Raw genomic sequence first — 23,722 nt, forward strand, 5'->3', positions numbered from 1 at the left:
TGTATTATTGCAAGGGTAAGAAACTTGAACTAATCATAATAGCGTTATTTAACATAGCCATATACATTTGATGTAATCTGGAACCAGATTGAGTTATCTAAACATCCCACAAACCTACCAGACAGTAGACAGTAGCTAGATTAAATATCAGGCACATGTACCCCGTGAAAACCAAAACCAACCACACCGTCCACCTTCGCACGGCCAATTTCAGTCATGGTTTTAGCATCGAGAACTAACAAATAGCTTTTCCCTCCAATACCATCCAGCACGACAGTGAGTAAAACCCCAGAGTCTTCATCATTACCTTTCGGGTCAGGTACAAAAATCGGTTCGCCGGCGGTCTGCGCATGCTCGCTCCAGTATAGTGATGTTGTCGTTTCCACATCAAACTTGACGAGTCCATCTATAAACGAGCTTTTACCACTATCCGTCACTCCGTACACGTACCGGTGCTTACGGCCCCGTACTCCAGGATTGATAGAAGGCAGTTCAGGACATACCCCTTTCTCATGTGAGAATTCTATTGAGGCTCGTAAGGGCTGGGAATTTGCCGTCGGAGGTAAGCTTGCAAGCCGGAAGCGACGAAAGGCCGCTCGAGCGTTTTTATTAGATGGATCGCAGAAGGGTTTTGCAGTTGGCGAGTTGGAGAGAAGATTTCCAATGTAAAATCGTTTGAGGACGTCTAGGCTGTCATAGGCACATACATCTGCCACAATATCAATCTTCGATGGATCTTTAGTTGAAGGCTCTTCGTACGCGTTGATCGTGTGGAAGCTGAAGAACGCATCTGATTCATAAGTTGCGACGAGACCACGACCAGCGACTTTACGATCTACTACAAACCACTTTGCCAACTTTGTTGTTTCATAATCGGCCAACGCGTCGACTAAATTGTGAGAGAACAATATGGGAAGGCCACCCATACGAAAATGCGAAGACCAAACGCATAGAATGACATAGTTCTCGGTGAGGAACATGGAGTGCACGTAGGCTGGAGGATTTTTGATGGTTGCCAGAATGCTTGTCTTGCCTGTGGAGGGCGAAACTGTGAAAACTCGATAGTGGCCCATAGGGCCCATCTCTAAGTTGTAGTTATACACTTCTCCAGTGACTGGATCAGTTTTGGCGTGTGATGCGCTTATTGGCCCCTTGAGGTCAGGGTGTAGGGTTGTCTGTTTAGCAACGCCGATGGGCTCCAGGGTTTCTGGGTCGAGCATCTGCAACGTGGAGTTGTCTGTTTTATTGCATAGCGTCTGTACACCAGATTTATTATCGATTGGTAGCTCACGCTTTGTGCCTGTGCGTGAAAGACCGGGGAAATTGACCGATAACGTCACGCCGATGTTGACACTGTCTGGAGACTCCTTAAGAGACGGCGTGAAGAAGGATTGCGCCTTCTGGAAGAGCGACAGGCATGGGTCATATTTAGCGCCAAATGTGACTTCCCCTCGAAATCCAGTTTTCTGAATCCGCTTTACCAGACCATCGCATGTCAAGCGCGAATTATGAGTGACTCGCACGTTTGAATGGTCGGTTGTCGGGGCATGGATGTGAAATCGATGAACTTGCGCCAGATTATCGAACCAGTGGCTCACTTTGTAGACCTCTTTCCCGTCTTTTTCAACTCCACGCGGTCCTAAGCCGTTGCGGAATAGAACACCTGCGCAGTATGCAGGAATGATGCCGGTGACCTCTAGCTCTGTAGGATTGAGTTCTTCGTACTGGACATCAAACTGCGATGACAAGTTAGAGTGGAGATAAAGATATCATATTTAAGGCGCTGCTTACTCCTTGTGTATTTGGCCAGTCGTTGTAATGAGTGGTTTTGATGCTTTCTTTTGAAATCGGAGACATGTGCGCTGTACTTAGGGTCTTCAAGACCTACTATCGTTTTATTTGTACTTGATATATTGCATGAAACTCTACATCAGTGGAGGTTCTAGGAATCAAATTTGCGCAATATATTATTAATATTGATGGGGAACCGGTATGGTAGATATAATGAAATTAGGCTGTAGGTTCGTGCGTTTCGAACACTATATTGACATCTTGGCAGGTATGAATAGTGAGGGTTATATATGACTCTTCGAGTCAGCGCACGGCCGTAAGAAGAGCATTCGGACAAATTGTAGACAAATAATAAGCTGCAAACAGATTAGTCCTAACCCCAGGCTGAATTTGCTTCCGAGGGCGCACTTGGACCGTCCAATGGTTGTGGTTCGGATATCTGCTTCCAAACCTGCTACGTACGTAAGCCTTTGCTGCGGTCAGCTGATAATTGTATTATAGACAAATAAGTTAAAGAATATTCAATACATTATAATGGATATTCTCAGTTATTGAATCAGGAAATTGGGTGAAAACTGAAAATAAGCTTCACCTTGTATAAATGTCGTGCAAGACTCAGTGAAGAAACACAGATAATATCAACTGCGTTAGTCTCTACTTGACTGAAATGCTAAATACTGAGCACTAGAAAGAAAGAAAAACTGAATATTTGCCCGTTTAGCTAGCACTGTGGTTCCAAAAGGGGAAACCCTTACCATGAATGGACGCAGTTAATCCACGCCTTATACGTAAGGCGCCAAGGCAGTGATGCGATACAGTTGGTATCCTGCCACCTTCAGAATAAAAGTGAATCAACCATTAGATCAATATTAGAGGAAGTAGGAAAAGGTATAACAGCCCTTTTTATCCTAATTTTTTTTAAATAGTTATCTGACATTCGATCACATGGATATATTTAATAAGCAAAACTCACTATGCCTTAACATACATATTGTACCTTCCCCCCCATCTGTCGTATATTGTTTGCTGAGCAGGGTCCTTTATGGTATCAAATGTTTTGTGGATTGCATGCAACAGATTTGGGACAAAATGAAACAAACAAACAAACCAAAGAATTGCATTTGATTATGACAGGTTATAAAGCTCTTTGTTTAATTACGGTTAGAACCCGTTTTCTTGTCTTATGTACATCCTTTTTTTGTTTGGCGTTTGCTCAGTATTTGTTTGACAAAGCAGACCTTCTGAGTGGAAAGACTGCATTGTATTCCGCACAAGCTATGGAAGTTGAAAATAGAAAATAAAGATTGTACAGTTGTAGACAGCCTAAATTGCGTGATTATCTATGTTAACACTAACTAACATCCTGGCTCCAAGCCTCTGACAAGTATATATAGTTATACAGACAGTTGGCGCCATCTGGTACGTATGTGATCCAGGAAACTTTCGGACATAACCATCTATCATTTCTTATTTTTACCCCCTCGCTCCACTTGCAGTTTTCCAGGGATTTTGGTTCCCTTTTTGTTCTTTCTGATCGAGTGAAGGAAACTGGATTGACGAATAGGAGCTGATACAAGTACAATGGGAAGTGGAGAAAAAGGAAGCTATGCTGCGGCGCTGAAAGGGAATGTCAACAGGGTCAACACACGTAGGGCAACTTCCTCGAAGGAAAAACAGACTGCCCAGTAAGACAGTCCCGCGTTTCATCTTTCTTTTATTTCTGCTCTAACCATCCACGAGTACAGACACAACTGGCCGGTTATCTTATATAAGACGATACCTCCTCCTCCCCGCTATATTCAGCTGAATCGCCTGGATAAGGCTACTGTCAGAAAATACGTCTTCGAGGAAGTATTCAAAACAGAGGACATCGAGATGAAGCAGGAGTTGCAGAAAGGTGGAAACGGGAAAGGGTTCTGCGTCTTGGAAAACCTCCGCGATCAAATGATTGAAATCCAAAAACTTCATGCAAAGATGGATGAAATGCAAAAGTTCAAACCGCTGATGCTCTCTATCCGCGCAAGTGAGCTAGAATGGCTCAGTGGAAAAGAAGACCACGACGCCCGTGCTCAAAGAAATCGGATTGTCCATGGAGGGAACGTCGAAACTGACCTGGAAGTGCTTGAATTCCTACATAGCTCTGACGATCAGGAGAGGTGGGAGAATGCTTGTGTAGGCTTCGAGGAGCTTTACGGATTCCCAGCTACGCGGCTACAATCCAAATTGGATACAGTGCCCAAGGAAATAATTGGAGCGCTTAACAGAAGAGGAACCCTAAAACGGATTTCTAAATGGAATCAGTTTCCAAAGGAGAAGGACGACCTTATCACATCATGTGAATCGATCATTAACCTTTGGTTAGATGCCACAAACTCTACCCCCTATCTGGAACACAAAATCACGACAGAATACAATGAAATCTGCCAGAAGATGATCGAGGTAATGAAGTCCAAGGAGAAGTCTAAATCGACTTAATTTAATAGAATGTTAAATTCTGGAGAGTTTGATTGGTTGGTGGTAATATGATCATAGTCCCGAGGGCCAGGAAATGTACTGGTTTTCACCTTTGGACTTCGAATAATTTGGCTATTGAGGGGTTAGACTTGTTCCTAGACAAAAAATGAGATACAAAACCATTTGAAAAATTGGCACAAATCACTTTTATTCGCCGGCCTGGGTCCTTTGATGTCCTTATCAGCCTTGATTGGCCCGGCCATTATTCGTAAGGTATTTTTTATGCTGTGGTAATCTATATTACAACCATTGTACAACATTGTACAACGTTGTCCTAGTAGTGTCCGTGTTCCCGCATTTACCTGCGCATGTATCGCTAGTATGTCTCGGTCAATTTTTTTTAGTGTCTTATTAAAATGTATTATGTCGCACACAATTTAACCCGATATGCCCCTAGATATTTTGACGCGGTGTTGTTCAAGGCTAAATATCTAGGGTACTGCGGTCGTAATGTCGAAAAACTTTTACACGCACTCTATATTTAACCAATATCAGTCGATACATAAAAATTATTGAGAACACATTCGCAGGCTGTGCAGAGTCTATGAAGTATCTACAAATCTACAACACAAGAGGGCATTGCCACCACCACACTATATTATTAGCGCCGGCGTTAACAGCATAGCAAACCAACACTTTTACTTGATCTCACTTTGCTATTGGTCAGTTAATCCAAGCCAACCAAGGCTTCTTTACTTAAAATGTGATTACTGCGGAGTGTGAGGCTGAACCAACTAGTCATTTGGAAAATCCCTACCCCTTTAAATGACTGACTTGCCTGATTTCTTTCTTGCTTTCCCAATCCATAGCAGTGCCCTACAACATGCGGCGTTTTCTTGATTATCTGTTTCTCCTTTGGCTACCGCTAACGGTCTTCGCCAAAGACGACCCGGACTACCGTCCCTGGTCAAATTTTCGTCCGAAGAACGTGACGGGTCTTACTGGACTCTATGCCTGGGTCGGATCGTTAGTATACTGAAATTGCCGTGTTTTATGGAGTGATAATTAAAGAAATTAGCTACTACAATGCATCCACTGAGATAGACTTCAAGCCACTCATTGGGGTGACGTTTAATGACACTCTTTGCCCTAATCTTAAAGGCTTTTCAGGTACTAAGAAAGTGGACTCTATCTTGACTATAGCTGAACGAGGCCCGTACAATTCTGGGAAGGACTCGTTAAACCTGTGGCTTACTTTGATTCCTCCAAACTACAACCTTTCCTCGGTGCCATATGATTCACAAATTCCGTTCTCATCGCCGCTTATATGGCCAATTCTCTCCTCAGAGTGAGTTCAAACCTGTCGCACAGTCGAAGCCATTCCCCTTGGTATAATATGGTTGATTTTGCCATACTGACTGCAGTAGACTTACCTGGAAACAGGGTGAAAACACTACTGTTCCAGACAACTTCAATTTCACAGTTAGCAAAACGCAGCAAGGGTCCTACAACCTCTCAGGGACAATGCAAGAGAGTTTAAGCTCAGAAGATGTAATATCAACAGTCGGCAACGTCACCATGTCCTCCTGCAATAGCACTGAGTACACTGATGACTGGAGATTGGACATATGGACATATAAATGGTGGGACAACCAAGGCTGGGACGCCTTCACGTTCCCTTCTCTCGACGTCCAATTCGATAACAATACCGCGAATTTGACTTTAAATGGATATTTCATAGCGCAAAATTTTGTGAGGACCAATGCTACCGACTGGATTGGACCGCAAGAAGTAGGAAGTTCTATTCAGGGCAGTATTCAGATTCGTTTTTCGGGTGTGATAGACGCTTATCATTCGGATGTTATGAATCTGACCGGACAGAATCCTGTATGGTTGAGAACGGTAGGCTTTGGGAATAATTCGCTGAATATTGATAATACTGGCGGAGCGGGATCTGGTCCATATCCTGCGCTTGCAATTGTTGCCACCGGTTTCATAGGTTGTGTTGTTAGTATGTATATTTGATTATGAGAGCTGCTCAATCATAATTTTTATTTCCTTGCGGGTCTGCGCGTTTTGATTAGCAAAAATTAAAGCGGACTAAGTTGACTATCAATTTACTGATTCCCTCGAGATGCTGTCGGATTTGTCAGCTGTATTTCCCAGCTAATATGTTATGCACTTACCTTCTTCATAGTTGTATTTTTTATTGGTATGTATAACGATTGATAAGAGCGGTCGAGCAATATGGGGATATGACGTATAAGACAACCGAAATTATTCGGCCAGGGCCTAAGAATGTTCGGACAGAGAGAAGTATATATTATAACAGTACTATGCGTGCACATACATGACTTCTCGTCAATATGAACAACTAATATTGAATTTGATATAAGCTCTACTCTCTAATATTTCTAAAAACCGTTGTTACGTATAACGTCACCAACATGATCTCAATCTCCATCCAAAGGGCCCCATTCAACTGGCTGGCCTCCTCTACAACCCTTCCACCACATCCTCAGCGAAACTTCCGGCCCTCGTCGTCGTCCATCCGGGCGGCGGGGTAAAAGAGCAAACAGCGGGCCTCTACGCCCAAAGCCTCGCAACAGCTCACAACCTCATAACCGTCTGCTACGACGCGTCCCACCAGGGCGAAAGTGGCGGTGAGCCACACTTCCTCGAAGACCCCTCACAACGCATCAGTGACGTCTTCGCTGTCATCGACTACTTACAAGCCCAGCCGTTCGTGAACCTCCACAAAATCGGGATACTAGGCATCTGCGCCGCCGGCGGCTATGCCGTTGCCGCCGCCAAAGCAGACCACCGCATCAAAGCGGTCACGACGGTGAGTATGTTGAACATCGGCGACTCGGCGCGTCTAGGCTGGGATGGCGACGAAGACCCAAAGAAGCACACGGCCACCCTAGCCCTGGCGGCGCAGCAGATTCGCGCTGAAGTAAAAGGGGCTGAGACTGCTGCAGCGCCGTACGTGCCGCCAGTGGACGAGAAGACGCCCTATGATATGCAACAGGCGGCAGATTACTACCTCACACCGCGCACGCACACCCCCCGAGCAGTGAATAAAATGCTCATTCTCAGCCTTCCGTTTGTGCTCAATTTCGATGCGTTTTATCTCGCGGATCTGTATCTCACGCAGCCGGTGCTGCTGATTGCAGGCGAGAGGGCAGGGTCCAGGTGGAATACGGAGAAATTGGACGGTTTGATTGCGGGTGCGAAGAAGAAGGTGATTGTGCAGGGGGCGACGCATATGGATTTTTACGATAAGGCGGAGTCTGTAGGCCCGGCTGTGAAGGAAGTTGCAGAGTTTATGAAGACGAACCTGTAATCTGGCGTGGCGCAAGTTTATTGTTGATATGTACATGTATGTATTCGAGGTGTAGTTCATAATTCGTAAGTGATTCACATGCGCAACCGCTTCATCTCCTCCAGCGTCCAATACCTCCTCATATTCTCCGCGCCCAATGTCCTGACTTCATCATCGAGATGCTCCCAGAGCACCTTGCCAAACGAGTCCAACACACTCTTCATTTCCTGCAAGCGGAGCTCCCTCTCACCCGTGCGACACGCCTCCAGAAACTCTTCTAGCCGATCCATCCCCTTATGGATTTCTTTGTGCTGGTTTAGTAAATGCACACCGCGTCTAAACTCGGGCATTTTACTTGCTAGCATGGGGAAGACATATTGCTCTTCGATGCTGTGGTGCGTGTTTAGATGTGATATGAACTCTGAGCCCATGTTGAGAAATTGGCGGATGGACACACCCGAGGGGCGTTTGTTATTGCAGCATGCGGTGTAGAGTTGGTCCCAGGTGCTGCGGAAATGGGCGTGCTGGTCATAATCAGTATCTGAATGTATATCATATATATATGAATTGATGGATAAGGGAGGGATACAAAGTAGTCCATGTGCTCTGCTAATCGATTATAGGCGCGGAACTCTGCGGGCGTGAGCTTGGGGAGTTGGTTGGCTGTTTCTGCTTCACTGGGTGCACTTGGACATGTTGTCTCTGACGATGGGTCTGGTTTTGCACTCATACTCCTGGTGTTGAAGTGGATGGCTGAGAGAAGCGGTTGATAGCGTCGCGAAATGATGGACCGCAAACTGCCTAGGCGAATCGCACATATAAGCATGTAGGATTGTATATGGAAAGCAGGTCTATATATGATTCAGAAATAAATGAGAAAGGCACAAGTAAATATATGTATCTGCAATGATGGTCGATCTAGCTTAGAAATCTCTGACAAATAAAAACGCGATAAGTCGGGTTGCAACATTGAATTGGGGCGCGGTGATTGGCTGGCTGTGCAGAGCTACATATGACAAAATCCGAGAGGAATATTTATTATTGTATTCTGCTAAAACTACACCTGCGGTGTGTATATCTGTGGCTATTTAAGTATGTTGTATGTATCGGTTCTTCAATGGATGTCTGCCACTGTCCTGCAAGCAGAATAGACATACATCTAGTACATCCCCGTAGGCATATCAAGTATACCGTTAATGTAAGCACTTCTTCGGCACAACTGCAGCCATGGAAGGGCTGAATCGCAATTTGACATCCGTGCTATCTTCAAACGAGGGCTACGAGGGGAAGGAGAAGAGTCGGACTAATTCATTAGTATTATCGATATGCTGAGAAAAGTATCTGACCAGCATGAATATGAACACGGTGGTAATACACCCACTGAAGGGAAGCAAGAAGCCTATAGGTAAAATACGTAGCCAGGATATATATAATAATCGGGCTTATAGCTCCGAGTGCTTGATTTTGCCCGGTGGCCTGAAATTGCCCTTTCGCAGCTCGGCGATGGCCAAGTCGAATCGGGCTCCTAGCATCCATGCGATGAAGAACTAGAAATTGTTAGCTACGTACTGAAGGGGGTTGATTGTTGCTAACCAGGACAAGTGTGACGACAACGACTATGCCGCCCATGATGATCATCATCATTTTGACGTCCTCCCACGATTCCTGTGCTTCCCTCTTCTTCTTTTCTTCTTCCTCCGTTGATACTCCGCTGAGCTGACGCCTGGCGTCCTCGGCCTTTTGAGTTGGGAAAAGGGTTTCTATGAATTTCTCAATCTAACGATTATGTTAGCGGGATCAATAATAACCAGATCAGGATACTAACACGGCCGCAGGCAATGCTGATCTTAACAAAATTGGGATCCTTGGGCGTGTTCTTCTGATGAATGCGGCGCGCATATCTGCGAAATGTGTCGCAAAGTACTCGTAGATTTTGAGTCGATTCAATCATTAATTGGCAGGCATCGCCTTTTGTGATTTTGATGTTTCGTTGAAACATCGAGTAGTTGCGGAAGCAGAGCTCCAAGGTGGCAATAGCCATGGCTTGAGGGATAGCGCAGAAATTAAACACACTCTGCTCACGTAGCCCGGCGAGGTAGAAAAGACATTCGTCCATGTGCTCAAGAGCATTCAATATCATCTCTGAACTGCAATTGAGCGCGGCCTCTTTGTACTTGGGGTCAAATAGATCCTCGAATTTGTCGACGTGCTTGGACCAGATTTCTTTGGGCCAGAAATGTCGAGCGTCATCGTGGTCCTCGCGGATGTCACGGATGATATTAGTTTTTTGCAAGAAAAGCCCCATCGATTTGTGCAGATTTGGACGAGCCAGCAGCCCGGGATTACCAAATTTTGCCTCGACAAATAACTGAGTCAAGCCATCACCAACAAGGCCGGCCACGTAATAGCAGTAGAGGTCGTATTCCTCAATGGTATTTACGCTGATGCCTTCCGTTTCCGCCTTGCGAACGAAGTCGGCCATGCCATTGCCCATTTTCTTAGTCATGTCCTTGATGATTGCGCGGTAGGCAGGCTTGAGAGTCTTGTACTCTGTAATCACATTGTCAAACTCAACCAGAAGCTGGCGGTCCTTTTCCTCAGGACGATTGCCATCCCAAGTCCATCCATCCTTCTCGATGATATTCTTGAAGTCGCGTAATAGAGGCTCTTTCACAGCCAGCGGCACCGATGTGTCGTCCTCGATGGTGTCGAGACCACGCAGCACCAGATAGAAAACAGTCACAGCAAACAACAATTCCGGATGGAGCTCTAGGATGACGGCGGAGAAGCTGCGACTGGTCAGCTTGAGAAAGTGGAAGCTCCGTTTCCGTGTTTCAGGGTCCTTGGAAGCATCTCGCTCGTGTGGAGGGTTGTGCCACACTTTCCTAGTCACGGTCAGCCAGGAAATTCAGTACCGTAGCGGGCTAAAGCACATACCATTGTATGATGGATCGCAGCTGCACGGGATGGCAGGCGAAGTAGGCGATATTCCACAGCAAACCCATGATTACGGCAAGTCAAGATCGATCAGTGGTCCAGCACTCGACTCGGATGACGCAGTCAGGGAGACGCAGAGTCAACAGCACCGGTGGGTTAGGGAGAGTGGACAGACGATGTTGGACGCACGCAAGCACGGCTCTCCAATTCCATTCTCTGGGAGCGCGGGAGAGAGCGACGCGGGCAGAGGAGCATGGATTAATATAGTAAGCGAAGAGTTGGCTCTAACTCTATTGCAGGAGCCAATTTAAGGGGGACGACACTCACTGCGGAAAAATTCAAGCGGGCAAACGTTGCAAACTGCAAGTCAAACACGTGCAAACATTAGCGCATGGCGGGGCGAGCGCGAATCACAGCAGGCGTCGCTTTCCAGGTTGCCGAATTAACCATTTAATTTGAATAACATTGGGACTACAAGACTACAAGTCTACAACTTACACAGTCACTGCTATCGGTTTTCTAGTTGTGCGCTTGATTCTAGATTCGACTCACCTGATCTGAGCACGACGATACGGGACCGCCATGGTTGTCGACACCACCTACTATGACGCCCTGGGCGTCCCGCCAACAGCAACCGAGCTGGAGATTAAAAAAGCATACCGCAAGCTGGCCATCACCACGCACCCGGGTAGGGCGATATGCATTGTATGGTATGGAACAAAGCTGACTTCCTGTAGACAAGAACCCTGGAGATGAAACTGCCCATGCTCGATTCCAAGCGGTAAGCATACCTTCTCCACCATCGATGGTTGTTACCCTCGACTCTAGCTGATGACGCTCAACTAGATCGGCGAAGCATACCAGGTCCTGAGCAGTAGTGAGCTTCGCAAGCAATATGATAAATTCGGCAAAGACCAGGCCGTGCCGGGCGGCGGTTTTGGTGAGTATTATACCGAATAACCTAAACAGCACTAACAGTAACAACAGAGGACCCATCTCAATTCTTCACCATGATCTTCGGTGGTGAAGCCTTCGTAGACCTCATCGGCGAAATCTCGCTCATGAAAGACTTGTCTGCTACGATGGACATCACCATGGAGCAGATGCAGGAAGAAGAGTTGGCCCAGTCCGCCGAAGAGAAACTGAATATCCACGACGAAGAAACGAAAGCTGCCGGAGCTGACGAACATATTCAACCCGAGCCAGCATCGAAGCCGACGCCGGCTGCTGCCCCTGTTCCCCCGACGGAATCTGGCGCCACTTCTGGCACTAGCACACCCAAACGCAACTGGGGCCAACAGGCGCTCCTCGACAAATCTGAAGAAGAAGCAAGAATGGATGCGGCCGGGCTCACAACCGAAGAGAAAGAGCTGCGCAAGAAGGAAAAGAAGAAAGGCCTTACAAAGGAACAACAAGAGCGACTTGCTCAGTACGAGGAAGAACGACGAAAAGCCCGCCAGGAGAGAGTCGATACACTGGTACGGAAGCTGGTGGACAGAATCAGCGTGTGGTCAGAAACAGACAAAGGCCCAGAGGTTACACGTGCATTTGAAGAAAAGATCCGTCTCGAGGTTGAAAACTTGAAGATGGAGTCCTTCGGCTTGGAGATTCTACATGCTGTTGCCCAGACCTATCTGTCAAAGGCTACCTCTTTCCTCAAGTCTCAGAAGTTTCTAGGAATTTCTGGGTTCTTTTCTCGTCTCAAGGACAAGGGAACCCTGGCTAAAGAGACCTGGAACACTATTTCCACGGCGATTGATGCACAAATGACCATGGAAGAAATGGCCAAACTGGAAGAAAAAGGCGGTGCTGATTGGACTGACGAGAAGAAGGCCGAGTACGAGAGAAAAGTCACAGGCAAAATCCTGGCCGCAGCTTGGAAAGGAAGCAAATTCGAAATCCAAGGAGTGCTTCGTGACGTTTGTGACAAGGTTCTGAATGACAAGACCGTGAAGATGGAGAAGCGCGTGGAACGAGCGCACGCCTTGGTCCTCATTGGCACAATCTACCAAAAAGTAAGATGCACTTATGTAGTTGTGATCTCAATGATGTATACTAACCGAAGTCAGGCCGAGCGCGATCCAGAAGAAGAAGGCGACTACATGGCCTTCGAACAGCTCATGGCGGAGGCAGCAACGAAGAAGCACAAAGATGACAAGAAAAAGAAGAAGGAATCTGACAAGTGATAGGCATTTAATTCATAATATATAGACAGCCTCCATGTTGCTACGACTTTTGTTTGATATTGTCATCTGCTTGGGATATCCTTTGTCATGACGAATTACCTTACGGCTAGTATTATGTCACTTACTGATGTTTGTTGTCCTTTCGGATTATTGATAGACCAGTGTCTTGCCCCACGATGTATCTAGAGATGTGTGTATATAGGAAATATCTCTGCTATAGAAAATATGCAAAGTAAATGTCTCATTGGACGAAAATTGTCGATGCACGTGCTTGACCGCCATCCGCCGCCCGCGACGTGCAACCGGCCGCGCTAAGCCCAGTCTGGAGCGATGTTTGGAAGTCATGCAAAAGGTGACGATCGTCTGTCCTCACTCACCACCTGCACCCCGTCTCCAGCGACGTGAAAAGCCGTACTGGACCTGACACAGAACCCTGGCTTGTGCCGCCATGCTGGAAGCATCTTTCTCATCCTTACAATGCCATAATGCGCGACCAGTTCAGCCGCTCCCCTATCAACCGACCGGTCGTGCCCGCCCCGAGCATGAATCCCGATAAACAAAACAACAATGGCATGCCTGCCAAACCATTCAAGCCCAGCCTCAGCGCCGCATTCAGAACTGCAAACAAGCCGTATTCGCCCCTAACACCTCGCCTTGCCCCAACGGGTGGCTATCAAACCCCAAAGAAGCCTGCTTCTCCCGATACCGCCCCTCCTTCGCTGACGAAAAGGGATGACACCAGTACTTCTGCCTCGACCCCTCTCAGCTGTAATGTCACGCCGCGATCAGGTACGCGGATCTCGCGACGAGATGGCCCGATTGCATCTCCAGAGACCACCCCGGTGGTTGTGCACACAGCACCTCAGCTACCTCGTCCTACACTACCGGTTGCTACAGGTTATGCCCGAGCAGAACGAAGCCCAGTGCGGGGAGGATTAGGGTTACGGCCAGAGGTAGCAAAATCAACCATAGCGAAGAGTATATCGACCGATGCACTGAGTCTCAGAGCTCCGTCAGTCGCACATTCATCGTCGGAAAGTCTGAGTGGTTCGCCGAAATTCTTCCGTGCCGGTGATGCACGCTCGTCCGCGGGGTCCCATGACGCAGACTCACGGCCATGCTCTTTTTCAAAACAATCTCAGTCATCAAATTTCTTATATGCGGATGGTACACTTGATACGGACAGCCAGACAGATGACTCCAACCGAGTTGGCTCTACAAAGAGGCGTTCAACGGGGTCGTCTTCTCGCCTTCCTGTAGGCGTAAAGGGCCAAACGGTGCTCTCGCCTCGGTTAAGACCCGCGCAGTTGGCAGATACAACCTCCCGATCTTCGCCTGATAGCAATCTACAACCTAGCCCAAATATTGAGGAGAGTTTTGAAGCTCGACTTTCTACTTCTTTCAGTGTTACTTCTCCTTCTCCCGCCCAACAACCGCTACCGCAACCTCTACCGCAACCGCAACCTCAACCTCTTCCTCGTCCCAATCACCGAAAGTCGACAAGTCTCGGCTCCATTACACAAGTTGTGTCTCCTCGGGGCGTTACTCGACGAGTCACGCCAATATCGTCCCCGCCGCTTCTTGCCGAGGCTCTAGGTGTTACCCCAGAGCAATCACCTCATCCAAGCCCTCAAATTATCACAAACATACTAGTAGATCCGGTTTCCGATCATAACATACCATACACAGTACCTCAGAGCCCGGTTAAATTAGAAGGGCCCAATGCATTCGGCGATGGAGCGTTAAATGCCCGCACAGAAAGGAAGATTCTGGATCTAGAGATCAGCAATTCATCCCTCCTGGCTATTAATCGCACTCTTGAACGAGAATTGCGCAAACAAAACGCAGAACTGCGCCGATTTCGACGACTAAGCCGCTCTGGCCGTTTATCCATGACGACTTCTATACGATCCATCTCTGGCGGTGCGCTATCAGTTGTTAGCGAAGCTGGCGACACCAGCGAGCTTTCTTCCATCCATTCCAATGACGAGCTGTCTGAAGAGAGTGACAACGATTCATTCGCCGACGACACCACTAACAGCCCTGGCAGTCTCGCAGACCATGATGCCCGACATCGGGTTAGCGACGAGAAGCGCTTCATGCTCGACCTCGCCAAGCACCAAGAACTGCTCGTCGATAGCCAGAAGCTCAACCAAAGTCTGAAACGATGCCTCGGACTGACAGAAGAATTGATTAAAGAGGGCAAACGAGCGCTCGACTATAACGTCCACGTTAACGATGTCGAAGTTGGTGGCCGCGTGTTAGCCCCTGAAGAAATCGCAGACGAACTTGCAAGTGGCCGTGGTTTGTTGAGCCCAGGCGCCGAAATCGACGAAGCCCTTGCGTTCGATGTATCCGGAGACGACCTCAGCCCGGCATCATCACCTGATCCAATGTAATATTCTCGCTTTTTTTTTCAATATAAATCTGGTGATACCCTTTCTTCTTACACCTCGACATGGCCGGGCCAGTCTTTCTTTCAATCTTTCTGTTTCATTTGTTCAAAATGGAGTTCACCTCCTGATAATATTTTACCCACATTTACAACGTTGTATTATGCTTAGAATGGTGTTTTTTTCGGGGAGCTTGGCGCATCTTTGGGTTGATTGAATTGGGCATTCTGTTATCATCGGGATCATCTGATGGCGTTTGATTTATATGATACCTCCTGTGAAAATGCTAAATTCTCGCCACTCCTGTCCTATCGCTACATTTTTCTCCTTGTTGTGTTTATGTATTGATACCCTTTTTATTCATCAATTGGTATACATATATGGATGTTGGAATAATGGCTGCAACACTTGTGTGTTTTGAAGTGCTAGTAAGCACTTATGTAGTTCATATGTACTTTCCATTGCATGACTTAAAATTTTTCTACATCCATTTTTAGAACATCCTTAACCAGGTCACACCCGCTACTAGAGAATAGGAATGGCTAATAATATAACCCGGCGTTGGGATATTATTCGAGAGAATAAATCGTTCGCAGGATAATATAATATATTACGGTTGGCATAGGCTCGTCAGTTTCGAAATCACAGCAATATTATCTTAGGGTAGTATCCATTCGAAAGCCTTGCGCTCAAACACATCTCACATGCTCAAGAAAGCACACCCATTTATGCTCTGTTTATAGCTGGTGATATCGAGAGGATAATACGTATATTGCGTTATTAGACACCCACAGAGCATGCATTGTTCCGCCTCCACCAACCACACGCGGCCTGTATGCTAACTGGCGAGGCTGGCAAATTGCTCATGTCGACAGTAAGGTGCCTGATCACCAATGTGGTCGATTGATAATGTAGGAAAATAGAGTTGGTTGGTGGTTAATTATGTGGATCTCTCAGTATATAATCGTTTTACCTAGTCATGAAATTATCGAGGCTAGTAATCTCTCGATTCATGCCGAACTTTGTTTTGATATGCTATGTATATACAAGAACCCTAACAGCCGCCTGCTACTCATCAGGCGAAAAATAACCGTCTCTGTCGTGAACTCGTGTCGAAACTCGATTTCCGTTTCCTAGCAGATGATACTTGGTGCTCGTTCGCCGACTGTATATTTGGCGAGGGTACTTGTTCAACCACAGAATCCGTGGAACTCTGCACAGCCTCGAGAATCGTCCCTTTTGAAAGACAGTAATCGACGTGTTCGTTGAAGATTTTGTCATCGGCTGGTTGTGTGTGCGAACAGATGGGGCATGTCCATATTTCTGCGGGTTTGGGAGACGGGGGTGATTTTGTTGGGTCAGTAGTTGGTATTGTATTTATAAATGGGGTATCATTATCGTTATTATACTCTTGGCTAAGCTTCTCCAACTCGTTAATCTCATCTTCTCGTTCTTGGCGCGCGGCGTTCTCAAAGTCTTGTTCTGCGCTTAGTTGTGTTTCGTTAATTCTGCTCTCAGCAGCGGTTTCAAGGTCCTGGTCATTGTCCTGGGTTGATGGAATAGGTTTTCGGACTGATTGAAATCCAAAGAAATTTAAGCCGCCTTTCTTCGTACTAACAAGATTAGTACATCTCAATCCCAATAATCTTAACCGCATATTCGGAATTTCCTTCTCAAGTTTGACTATTATCGGCAATGCATAGGCGTATAGGTCATCGGCCCGGCATACTGCTTTAGGAGGCACCACCTGTCGAGTATATACCTCGAAAGTGTGCAACTTTATCTTAAGTACTAAGGTTCGTCCCTTACATTGTGACTTTGCAAGATCCTTCTCCAATTCTTCCGCCGTGGAGCGCAGTTTCGCGTGGATAGCTTCTTTGTCGCTGATTTCGGAGAATGTGCTTTCTGTCCCAACGCTCTTGCGTTCGTATTCCTCAGCTGGTTGGATCTTTGTCCGACCCAAGCCGAGATAGCATTGCATGAGAAACTGAAATGCTTTCTCTCCAAATAGTTTCTTTAAAAATGCTCGCTGCGGGTAGATCTCGCCGCACGTCTCAATGCCGATTGCTTTCAGCTCTCGTTCAAACACCCGCCCAATACCATTGACTTTGCGTACAGGTAGATTTTTAATAAAACTCATGATTTCTTCGCGGTCATTTGGGATATAGAATTGGCCGTTCGGTTTATTTTGGTTTGAAGCTATTTTGGCCAGTTTCGCGTTCGCAGCGATACCCGCTGACACGGTGATCTTGGTCTCTTCGCATATTCTCGCGCGCATTTGTTGGACTGCCTCTTGTGGATCCATATTATTCTCATCGCAGTACGCGGTGATATTGAGATACGCTTCGTCAATCGAAGCACTTTCAAAGCACGGGTCATATTCAACAAAAACCGCGCGAATCTCCTCTGCCTTTGCGCTATACTTTTGGTAATTCTGCGGCAAGCAGATTAATTCCGGACACAGCTTTTTGGCCACAAACGAAGCCATTCCGCTCCGACACCCGTATTTTCGTGCTACATAGTTACATGTCGTCAGCACTCCCTTGCCGACTGCCATCGGCACGGTTTTGAGTTCCGGCCGGTCGAGCTCTTCGACGGCAGCAAAGAAGGCATCACAGTCAACATGGACGACTGTTTGTGTCAGATCGCGGCTGAGTTCGAGTTCGGCGATGTACTCATCTGCTCGGCGACAGTCGGAGGATAGATCTAGACGCTCCAGGCGCGCCTTGCGAGCGAGAATCTGCGAGATCTTCTCGGTTAGGACTTTGTCACGCGATTCTTCATGGTTGAAGAATTTGGACCCTTTGGAGGCATTGTATATAATTTCCGATACCTTGTTATTTTGGTTAGTAGGCGTATTCACTCAATGTGTAGGGATGGCTGCTCACTTTACGTTGATCGACCGCGTCTTGACCCGCTTTCAGCAGCGATGGTCCTAGGAGTGAGTATTTGAGGGTTTTATGTTCTTGTGGAGCCTGTCTAGGCGAGTCCTGCTGTGGCTCTGGTATATCTGCATCTTTATCTGCACTTTCCATTGCTGATATTGCCGATGGCGTGTCATCTGTTCACAGCTGCTTCCTAAGGCAGCAAAATGGGTGACGCCCTGTCACGTGATAGCGCGTCGCCTCGCAGCTCCAAGTGGAGACGATCTCCCTGCTCGCATCTGCCTGATATTTTTGTCTCTTTTACTCCTCAGACCATGATAGCGGAGTGTTTATCCTCGAGATGTGGATTCTCGAGTCCGATGGGGATCTACTTGGCGGTATGATAGTTTTGAGAACTGCCTTACAAACCCAATATTGATTATTCTGACAGGAAAACGGGTCTGGCTGAAGCCCGGGAAAAAGTATTTGTTCGGCCGAATCAAACAAGAAGGCGGTATGTCAAGACCTTACAGATTGTGGAATAGTGTAAATTGATTTATTTGAATCGCAATAGTTCGCCATGTTATCCATCATGTATCTATCTCAAGAAAGCATTTGGTTATCGAGGTATCTCCAGTGCAGGCAGGCGATGGTGTATGTTCTCCGTATCCCCGCCACCCGATCAATCATACTAAATAGAGGCAGGCGCATGTGCATAAAAAGTCTGTTCTGACAGTTACGGATCAAGGATCGAAATGCGGGACGACGGTCGATACCGTGCAGATCAGAGGGTCGAGTCAAATCTTGACCCAAGACGAGCATACATTACAGCTGGGGCGGTACCCACCAGCGCTTAGGTGCGTGGACGGCTATCGTATAATGTATAAGATGGACAATGGCTCGTACTGAATTTTGTTCAGGATAAAATGGCATCCTACCGTTCTTAGCTTCTCGTTCTCATCCAAGGAGCTCAAAGCCAAGGATCCTCTAGGCCCCGCACGCAGTCGATTGGAAGACCTCGACATCAAGACGATTATTCCCTACGTCGAAAAAACCACACACGTTGTCCAAAACAAGCGGAATACAGCGAAAGGTCTGCAGGCTCTTATCAACGGGAAATACATTGTCCAAGATTCATACCTCGATGCCCTAGTCTATGCTGCCACACCCGGAGACCTTGAGATATCCGAGTCATTGTCGCCTCTGGAAGTGGACTATGACGCACATTGGCCAGATGCGAATTTGTTTCTTCCGCCAGCTGGTAAAGAACCGGTCCAGAGGCCTGCGGAATCGTTTGCACCTAATGCGAGCCGCAGTCATGTTTTCGAGGGTTATACGTTTGTATTTTGCGACACAAGCCAGTTTGAGAATTTGTCACCACCGATAAATAATGGCCATGGCAAGGCTTTGTTTTACCAGGTACATAATGGCCACACAACGGCAGATGACTTATTGCAGTATATGCGAAACGCAGCAGGCGAAAAAGGGTTAGGGTCCGAACATAACGGCGATGGAGGGATCGTCCTAGTGCGGTTCAGGGCAAAGGGTCATGAGGATTGGTCGATCGAACTGGGAAATCAAGTGGCCATTAAAATGGACCAACGTGTGATCGAACAGAGCGAGTTCCTGGATGCCATACTAAGCAACGATGCAACTTCATTGTGTCGATCGCTTCCCCGAGAAGAGGCTCCAGCCAGCCGGGAACCCCAGACGAGAAGAACACGACGGAAGACGCCTGAAAAAGACCTGTCTGCGGATGCCGAACTCCCGGAAGTAACCACTACGCAGCCAGAAGATACAGCCCACTTCGAGAACACGCAAGCCGAAAAGCAAGTTGAAACGCAACGAGCAAAGCGATCACAGAGCCGCCCTTTTGTCAGTCGACTTAAAGGGTTTGATGATGGATTTGACATGGAGGATATTCCAATACACCACTCGGAATCGGGCGATGTAAATGACGAAATGGAAGTCCAAGTTCCTTCATCTCAGCCTGAACCTGTGGACGTTGAAGAGGATGATGGTATGTCGGGTCTTCTCCCGGGAGCCAATGCAATGAAACGACGCAGAGCTGATATGGGCTCACGGTTATTTGGCGATGACCTCAAAGCGGAAGAGGCGCCAAAACCAAAGCGACAGAAAGTCGATGTTCTTGCGGCTGCTCGCCGCCATCGTGAAGAAGAAGAGGCAGCCGCGCGGGAACAGAAACAAGAGAATGGGATCACCTTCCAAGCCGTTGCTGAAGGCATGGCTATTGAGGAAATGAAGAATCTTGTTCTTGTCGAAGAATTCGAAGTCCCAAATCGCCCAAGACAATCCGCTACGGTGAAAGTGACTGATCGGTGGGACGAGGGCTGGAACGGACGAAAGAATTTCAAAAAGTTTCGCAAAAAGGGCGAACCTGGCGCGCCTCGGTCCCGTATTCAAGCCGTCATTGTTCCCCTGGATGAAGTCAAACGCAAGGACTACGGTATCGGCGACCACTACTGGACCAATAATAATAATCAACGAGACGACAGCCCCGAACCTATCTTCAAACGGACTAGCCAACAACCGAGCAGCGGACGGCCTGCTAGCCGTGCAGAGAGCCAGGCCTCTCTGGATATGTCGGAGGAGCCACCTACATCATTTACAGCACCATCAGCTCATTCAGAGACGCCGCGACCAGCTGCTTCGGTGACGCAAAAGAGCCAGCGCGTGAGTCAGAAGAGGACCAGGGGAGATGGGGATAATGACAGTGATGGCGAGGAGCTTCGATTCAAGTTCCGCCGGAGAAGGTAGCCATGTACAAGGAAGGAATTGCATGTTATTCTCTGCATATATACATATCTGCTAACGAAGACATGATTGGCGGGATGGGTCCATGGCCTATTCTTATCCAGAAATCACGTGCTTCCAGGGAAAAAATTTGCAGATTGACGCAGGACGCGGCATGGTGATTGAGAGGCCAAGAACTACGGTTCGCATTATTCTAGAGCATACGAACGCACAGTCATAGATATCCAAATGTATATGCATGTATGTGTAGGCGTATTGTGCAGCGGTAATTAAGCATCGCGCGCCAAGTGAAACCCTGTTCTCTTATCAAGGGAGGGATTATTGGAACCAGCCCACATGACAGACTGCCCTTTCCCTTGTCCTTCCCTTCTGCCCCTCAGCATCATTCTTCATTCCTCATTCCTGACAGTCGCTCGCTTTTTCTCGTCTCGCTGCAATACAGGCCCTATCCCGTAGCACCTAGTCTGACGTGCGCTTTCTACTCCACGATTCTCTGGCTACTAGTCTCCACCGTGTCGATTAGATAGACCGATTGCACTTATCGGCAAGCCCGACTCCGCCCGCCGCATTGTCATTCATCAGCGCCATCCATCTTCGTTTGACGCCTAATGCAAACGATTTTCGCTCTGTGACAAGTCATTCCTACAACGAACATTACAACATTCGCCCACCGGCAGCCCCGCGTTGGGCTACGCTGGCTGGGCCTGGCCCTCTCTTTGGCATCCATCGCGCAAATTTGTCACTGCCAATCCATCAGAAAAGATCGTGCATGCTGGCGAATTGATCAAGGCAGCCCCCAATCCACAGTCCCTGGCTAGTTTATGATAGATCTATCATTTCGTTCCTTCCAACGACTCTATGTCAACTCCTCTAACCATGCTTACCACCTTACCTCCCCCCGGCCGATTTCGGTAAACTCATCGATCCTCCCCCTGTCCACCGTCTCGACCCATAAAACGCCCAGTCGATGCACGAGCGAGGAAATCCATAATGATGATGTCGATTCAATGCATTCGCTTAATGCGTCGTTTGAGTATCATCCCAGAACGGATGTGGAAATGGAAGATTGCGAGACCATAACCGATGTTTCACATCAAGTAAATCGAAACAGTGTTCAGTTCCAGAACCTACCTATCGAGATACATGAGGCGATATTGGATCATTTGTTTGGCGAGCGAGCGTCTGCTGCCAACAGTAACGCTCATGGGCCGGGTTCTCGCAGTTGGGTCAAAGCCTTACGGCACCCTAGAAGAAAGGCCCTTTCCAATTTGACCTTGATATCGCCGCTGTGGAGGAATCTGGTACAGGAACGAATCTATCGGCACAGTGAGTAACATGTGAAATTTTGCTCACCCGTTGTTAACTCCATTTAGTCAAAGTCAAGGGCACCAAGGACGGACTCGCCGAATGCGAAAGTTGGTTCGTACTCCATCCCCATCTTGTACCCCACGTTCGTCACATCGAAGTCTGGGTCCCTGTTTGGGGAAATCGTGCCCAGAAGAATACGGCTACATATCCTCGTGAATATTTACCGGCGCGCCGATACTTGAATGAGGATAATGGTCTGGCGGGGGTAAATGCTGTTTTGCAGGCTACCGTTGCTAGGTGGGAAGACCATGACCATGGACATCGCGGTTCAAACAATTTTGCCTTTCATGTAGCCTGTCACAATGCTAGTCTCGAAGAGATATTTTGGCATGTAGGGTCAAATTTTCCTGCAGCACAAATTCTCACTCTCGAAGCTGGCCATTGTAAGAAACCACCCTTGATTACGCATTTTGCCAAGGATCCATCGGGTTTGCAAGGCCAACACCATCTTATCCAACTCCCGAACATCAGAACGCTTGTCATGCGCGGTGCCTGGAATATAATGCGGGATTATCGGCATTGGGTGACAATTTCCGATGCCTTGCCTTCGTTACGAGAATGGCATTGTGCGTATGCAAAGCCAAAGGTTGAAGGATATCAGACGATCTACAGGGCACTGTCAAATTTGTCGTCGAGTGTGGTGCACCTCAACATCAGTCTGGAAGGGTTCCATAGCAAAGATCAGTCACATTGGTATGGTGAACGGGCGAGCCACCATCACCATCTCTGCCGACTACTAGGTGACATCGCGCCGCGTTTGGAACATCTCAGTTTCACGGGTAACGTGTGTGCGAGCCTTTTCAATGCCGCTCGAACGGCTGTTGCCCATCGGCCTCAAGACGCCAGGCTCAAGTCGCTCGATCTTGTTGTTAAGACATGCTGCCAAGAGCCAAATAGCGAGTCATCATTTCCGCTACTGGAGGAACCATCTGGGATTACGAATCTGAAATTCATTCAGTCGTTTGGAAAACTAGTTTTAGGCGCGGTCCGCTCACTGGACACATATCTCGCCTTGTCGTACATTCGTATCCGCTTCATCGATCTCGACTCCACATGCGCTCTCCTCAACCCATACTTTCAAATGTCCGACAGCGAATGCACAGGGCTGTGGAATGTCCAAATCATTGAAACCCTGGCGCGAGTGCGCCCATCAAGTCAATTCGCGCAGCTGTCTGATGGTATTTATCCTCAATTCGGCCCTGACAATACAATAATCGGTGCTGTGTATCCTCGTACGCGACCATTGAGCATCAATGCCAACAATTACAAAATCCTGTCCGACGCGGCAAAGTCATAGCCTACAATTTCTTTGTGGCTGTTCTGTTTCCATGCTTTCATTATCTGTGTTTCATCTGCGAATAATACCCATCTGGCTGGCGCTTTTATTATGCTTTATTTGCCTTCTATTTACGTTGAATATGTGCAATGCATTTCAATGGTAATTGATCTAGCGTGAGGAGTGAGGCGTCGTGGTGGAACAATTTGTGGGGTTTCTTACAACGAAGAATATCCATCATTGTATTGAAATCTACTCTGTATTTCTCAGACATTGATTCTGCTGGACAGTGTAGCATTCAATAGTAATATAAGTTGTTATGGAATGTTATGCATACATATGTAGAAGATTTA

At 47.4% G+C, this 23,722-nt stretch overlaps 11 protein-coding genes across 11 annotated transcripts; 7 read left to right on the plus strand and 4 right to left on the minus strand.

The window, feature by feature from the left end:
- Nucleotides 1-135: 135 nt before the first annotated feature.
- BGW36DRAFT_329608 (putative beta-carotene dioxygenase) lies at nucleotides 136-2,033 on the minus strand. Its single transcript, XM_046212803.1, has 2 exons — nucleotides 1,792-2,033; nucleotides 136-1,736 (listed from the first exon to the last, which is right to left on the minus strand). Exons 1-2 carry the CDS (start codon nucleotides 1,855-1,857, stop codon nucleotides 141-143), a joined length of 1,662 nt encoding a protein of 553 aa, XP_046066383.1. The 5' UTR covers nucleotides 1,858-2,033; the 3' UTR covers nucleotides 136-140.
- A 1,664-nt stretch (nucleotides 2,034-3,697) lies between these two features.
- BGW36DRAFT_440951 (uncharacterized protein) lies at nucleotides 3,698-4,379 on the plus strand. The gene has a single exon (XM_046221543.1). It carries the CDS (start codon nucleotides 3,736-3,738, stop codon nucleotides 4,264-4,266), a length of 531 nt encoding a protein of 176 aa, XP_046066384.1. The 5' UTR covers nucleotides 3,698-3,735; the 3' UTR covers nucleotides 4,267-4,379.
- A 380-nt stretch (nucleotides 4,380-4,759) lies between these two features.
- BGW36DRAFT_390215 (uncharacterized protein) lies at nucleotides 4,760-6,375 on the plus strand. Its single transcript, XM_046217449.1, has 4 exons — nucleotides 4,760-4,967; nucleotides 5,044-5,271; nucleotides 5,324-5,593; nucleotides 5,673-6,375. Exons 2-4 carry the CDS (start codon nucleotides 5,129-5,131, stop codon nucleotides 6,268-6,270), a joined length of 1,011 nt encoding a protein of 336 aa, XP_046066385.1. The 5' UTR covers nucleotides 4,760-4,967; nucleotides 5,044-5,128; the 3' UTR covers nucleotides 6,271-6,375.
- A 168-nt stretch (nucleotides 6,376-6,543) lies between these two features.
- BGW36DRAFT_401523 (X-Pro dipeptidyl-peptidase protein) lies at nucleotides 6,544-7,591 on the plus strand (the record flags this gene model as incomplete). The annotated part of the gene is made up of 2 exons (XM_046218754.1): nucleotides 6,544-6,561; nucleotides 6,716-7,591. 2 exons carry the CDS (start codon nucleotides 6,544-6,546, stop codon nucleotides 7,589-7,591), a joined length of 894 nt encoding a protein of 297 aa, XP_046066386.1.
- A 74-nt stretch (nucleotides 7,592-7,665) lies between these two features.
- BGW36DRAFT_433059 (uncharacterized protein) lies at nucleotides 7,666-8,300 on the minus strand (the record flags this gene model as incomplete). The annotated part of the gene is made up of 2 exons (XM_046221216.1): nucleotides 7,666-8,094; nucleotides 8,160-8,300. 2 exons carry the CDS (start codon nucleotides 8,298-8,300, stop codon nucleotides 7,666-7,668), a joined length of 570 nt encoding a protein of 189 aa, XP_046066387.1.
- A 291-nt stretch (nucleotides 8,301-8,591) lies between these two features.
- BGW36DRAFT_390218 (squalene synthase) lies at nucleotides 8,592-10,842 on the minus strand. The gene is made up of 4 exons (XM_046217450.1): nucleotides 10,508-10,842; nucleotides 9,396-10,455; nucleotides 9,164-9,346; nucleotides 8,592-9,117 (listed from the first exon to the last, which is right to left on the minus strand). Exons 1-4 carry the CDS (start codon nucleotides 10,573-10,575, stop codon nucleotides 9,013-9,015), a joined length of 1,416 nt encoding a protein of 471 aa, XP_046066388.1. The 5' UTR covers nucleotides 10,576-10,842; the 3' UTR covers nucleotides 8,592-9,012.
- Nucleotides 10,843-10,946: 104 nt separating this feature from the next.
- Nucleotides 10,947-12,944, plus strand: BGW36DRAFT_351209 (DnaJ domain protein). The gene is made up of 5 exons (XM_046213348.1): nucleotides 10,947-11,195; nucleotides 11,245-11,288; nucleotides 11,354-11,447; nucleotides 11,495-12,522; nucleotides 12,577-12,944. Exons 1-5 carry the CDS (start codon nucleotides 11,090-11,092, stop codon nucleotides 12,691-12,693), a joined length of 1,389 nt encoding a protein of 462 aa, XP_046066389.1. The 5' UTR covers nucleotides 10,947-11,089; the 3' UTR covers nucleotides 12,694-12,944.
- A 66-nt stretch (nucleotides 12,945-13,010) lies between these two features.
- Nucleotides 13,011-15,572, plus strand: BGW36DRAFT_390221 (uncharacterized protein). The gene has a single exon (XM_046217451.1). The coding sequence runs from the start codon at nucleotides 13,179-13,181 to the stop codon at nucleotides 15,090-15,092; it is 1,914 nt and encodes a 637-aa protein (XP_046066390.1). The 5' UTR covers nucleotides 13,011-13,178; the 3' UTR covers nucleotides 15,093-15,572.
- A 107-nt stretch (nucleotides 15,573-15,679) lies between these two features.
- Nucleotides 15,680-18,241, minus strand: BGW36DRAFT_390223 (putative DNA-directed polymerase kappa). The gene is made up of 2 exons (XM_046217452.1): nucleotides 17,975-18,241; nucleotides 15,680-17,919 (listed from the first exon to the last, which is right to left on the minus strand). Exons 1-2 carry the CDS (start codon nucleotides 18,119-18,121, stop codon nucleotides 16,162-16,164), a joined length of 1,905 nt encoding a protein of 634 aa, XP_046066391.1. The 5' UTR covers nucleotides 18,122-18,241; the 3' UTR covers nucleotides 15,680-16,161.
- Nucleotides 18,242-20,977, plus strand: BGW36DRAFT_390224 (DNA damage response protein RcaA). Its single transcript, XM_046217453.1, has 5 exons — nucleotides 18,242-18,348; nucleotides 18,402-18,464; nucleotides 18,525-18,604; nucleotides 18,656-18,807; nucleotides 18,871-20,977. Exons 1-5 carry the CDS (start codon nucleotides 18,312-18,314, stop codon nucleotides 20,726-20,728), a joined length of 2,190 nt encoding a protein of 729 aa, XP_046066392.1. The 5' UTR covers nucleotides 18,242-18,311; the 3' UTR covers nucleotides 20,729-20,977.
- Nucleotides 20,978-21,546: 569 nt separating this feature from the next.
- On the plus strand, nucleotides 21,547-23,390 carry BGW36DRAFT_307032 (uncharacterized protein; the record flags this gene model as incomplete). Its single annotated transcript, XM_046212203.1, has 2 exons — nucleotides 21,547-22,051; nucleotides 22,099-23,390. The coding sequence occupies 2 exons, from the start codon at nucleotides 21,547-21,549 to the stop codon at nucleotides 23,388-23,390; spliced, it is 1,797 nt and encodes a 598-aa protein (XP_046066393.1).
- Between the last annotated feature and the right edge of the window lie 332 nt (nucleotides 23,391-23,722).

Source organism: Talaromyces proteolyticus (assembly GCF_021365285.1).
Source record: "Talaromyces proteolyticus strain PMI_201 chromosome Unknown BGW36scaffold_14, whole genome shotgun sequence".
NCBI lineage: Eukaryota > Fungi > Ascomycota > Eurotiomycetes > Eurotiales > Trichocomaceae > Talaromyces > Talaromyces proteolyticus.

Coding starts and splice junctions, on each gene's coding strand:
- BGW36DRAFT_329608 (XM_046212803.1), bottom strand. CDS start 1,857: ATGTCTCCGATTTCAAAAGAAAGCATCAAAACCACTCATTACAACGAC. Junction 1,737..1,791: donor ACTGGCCAAATACACAAGGA/GTAAGCAGCGCC, acceptor TTGTCATCGCAG/TTTGATGTCCAGTACGAAGA.
- BGW36DRAFT_390221 (XM_046217451.1), top strand. CDS start 13,179: ATGCGCGACCAGTTCAGCCGCTCCCCTATCAACCGACCGGTCGTGCCC.
- BGW36DRAFT_390215 (XM_046217449.1), top strand. CDS start 5,129: ATGCGGCGTTTTCTTGATTATCTGTTTCTCCTTTGGCTACCGCTAACG. Junction 5,272..5,323: donor CTCTATGCCTGGGTCGGATC/GTTAGTATACTG, acceptor TAAAGAAATTAG/CTACTACAATGCATCCACTG. Junction 5,594..5,672: donor TGGCCAATTCTCTCCTCAGA/GTGAGTTCAAAC, acceptor TGACTGCAGTAG/ACTTACCTGGAAACAGGGTG.
- BGW36DRAFT_390218 (XM_046217450.1), bottom strand. CDS start 10,575: ATGGGTTTGCTGTGGAATATCGCCTACTTCGCCTGCCATCCCGTGCAG. Junction 9,347..9,395: donor TCAGCATTGCCTGCGGCCGT/GTTAGTATCCTG, acceptor CATAATCGTTAG/ATTGAGAAATTCATAGAAAC. Junction 9,118..9,163: donor TTGTCGTCACACTTGTCCTG/GTTAGCAACAAT, acceptor AACAATTTCTAG/TTCTTCATCGCATGGATGCT.
- BGW36DRAFT_390224 (XM_046217453.1), top strand. CDS start 18,312: ATGTGGATTCTCGAGTCCGATGGGGATCTACTTGGCG. Junction 18,605..18,655: donor CAGTGCAGGCAGGCGATGGT/GTATGTTCTCCG, acceptor AAATAGAGGCAG/GCGCATGTGCATAAAAAGTC. Junction 18,808..18,870: donor CGGTACCCACCAGCGCTTAG/GTGCGTGGACGG, acceptor AATTTTGTTCAG/GATAAAATGGCATCCTACCG.
- BGW36DRAFT_390223 (XM_046217452.1), bottom strand. CDS start 18,121: ATGGAAAGTGCAGATAAAGATGCAGATATACCAGAGCCACAGCAGGAC. Junction 17,920..17,974: donor ACGCGGTCGATCAACGTAAA/GTGAGCAGCCAT, acceptor CAAAATAACAAG/GTATCGGAAATTATATACAA.
- BGW36DRAFT_440951 (XM_046221543.1), top strand. CDS start 3,736: ATGATTGAAATCCAAAAACTTCATGCAAAGATGGATGAAATGCAAAAG.
- BGW36DRAFT_351209 (XM_046213348.1), top strand. CDS start 11,090: ATGGTTGTCGACACCACCTACTATGACGCCCTGGGCGTCCCGCCAACA. Junction 11,448..11,494: donor CGTGCCGGGCGGCGGTTTTG/GTGAGTATTATA, acceptor CAGTAACAACAG/AGGACCCATCTCAATTCTTC. Junction 12,523..12,576: donor TTGGCACAATCTACCAAAAA/GTAAGATGCACT, acceptor AACCGAAGTCAG/GCCGAGCGCGATCCAGAAGA.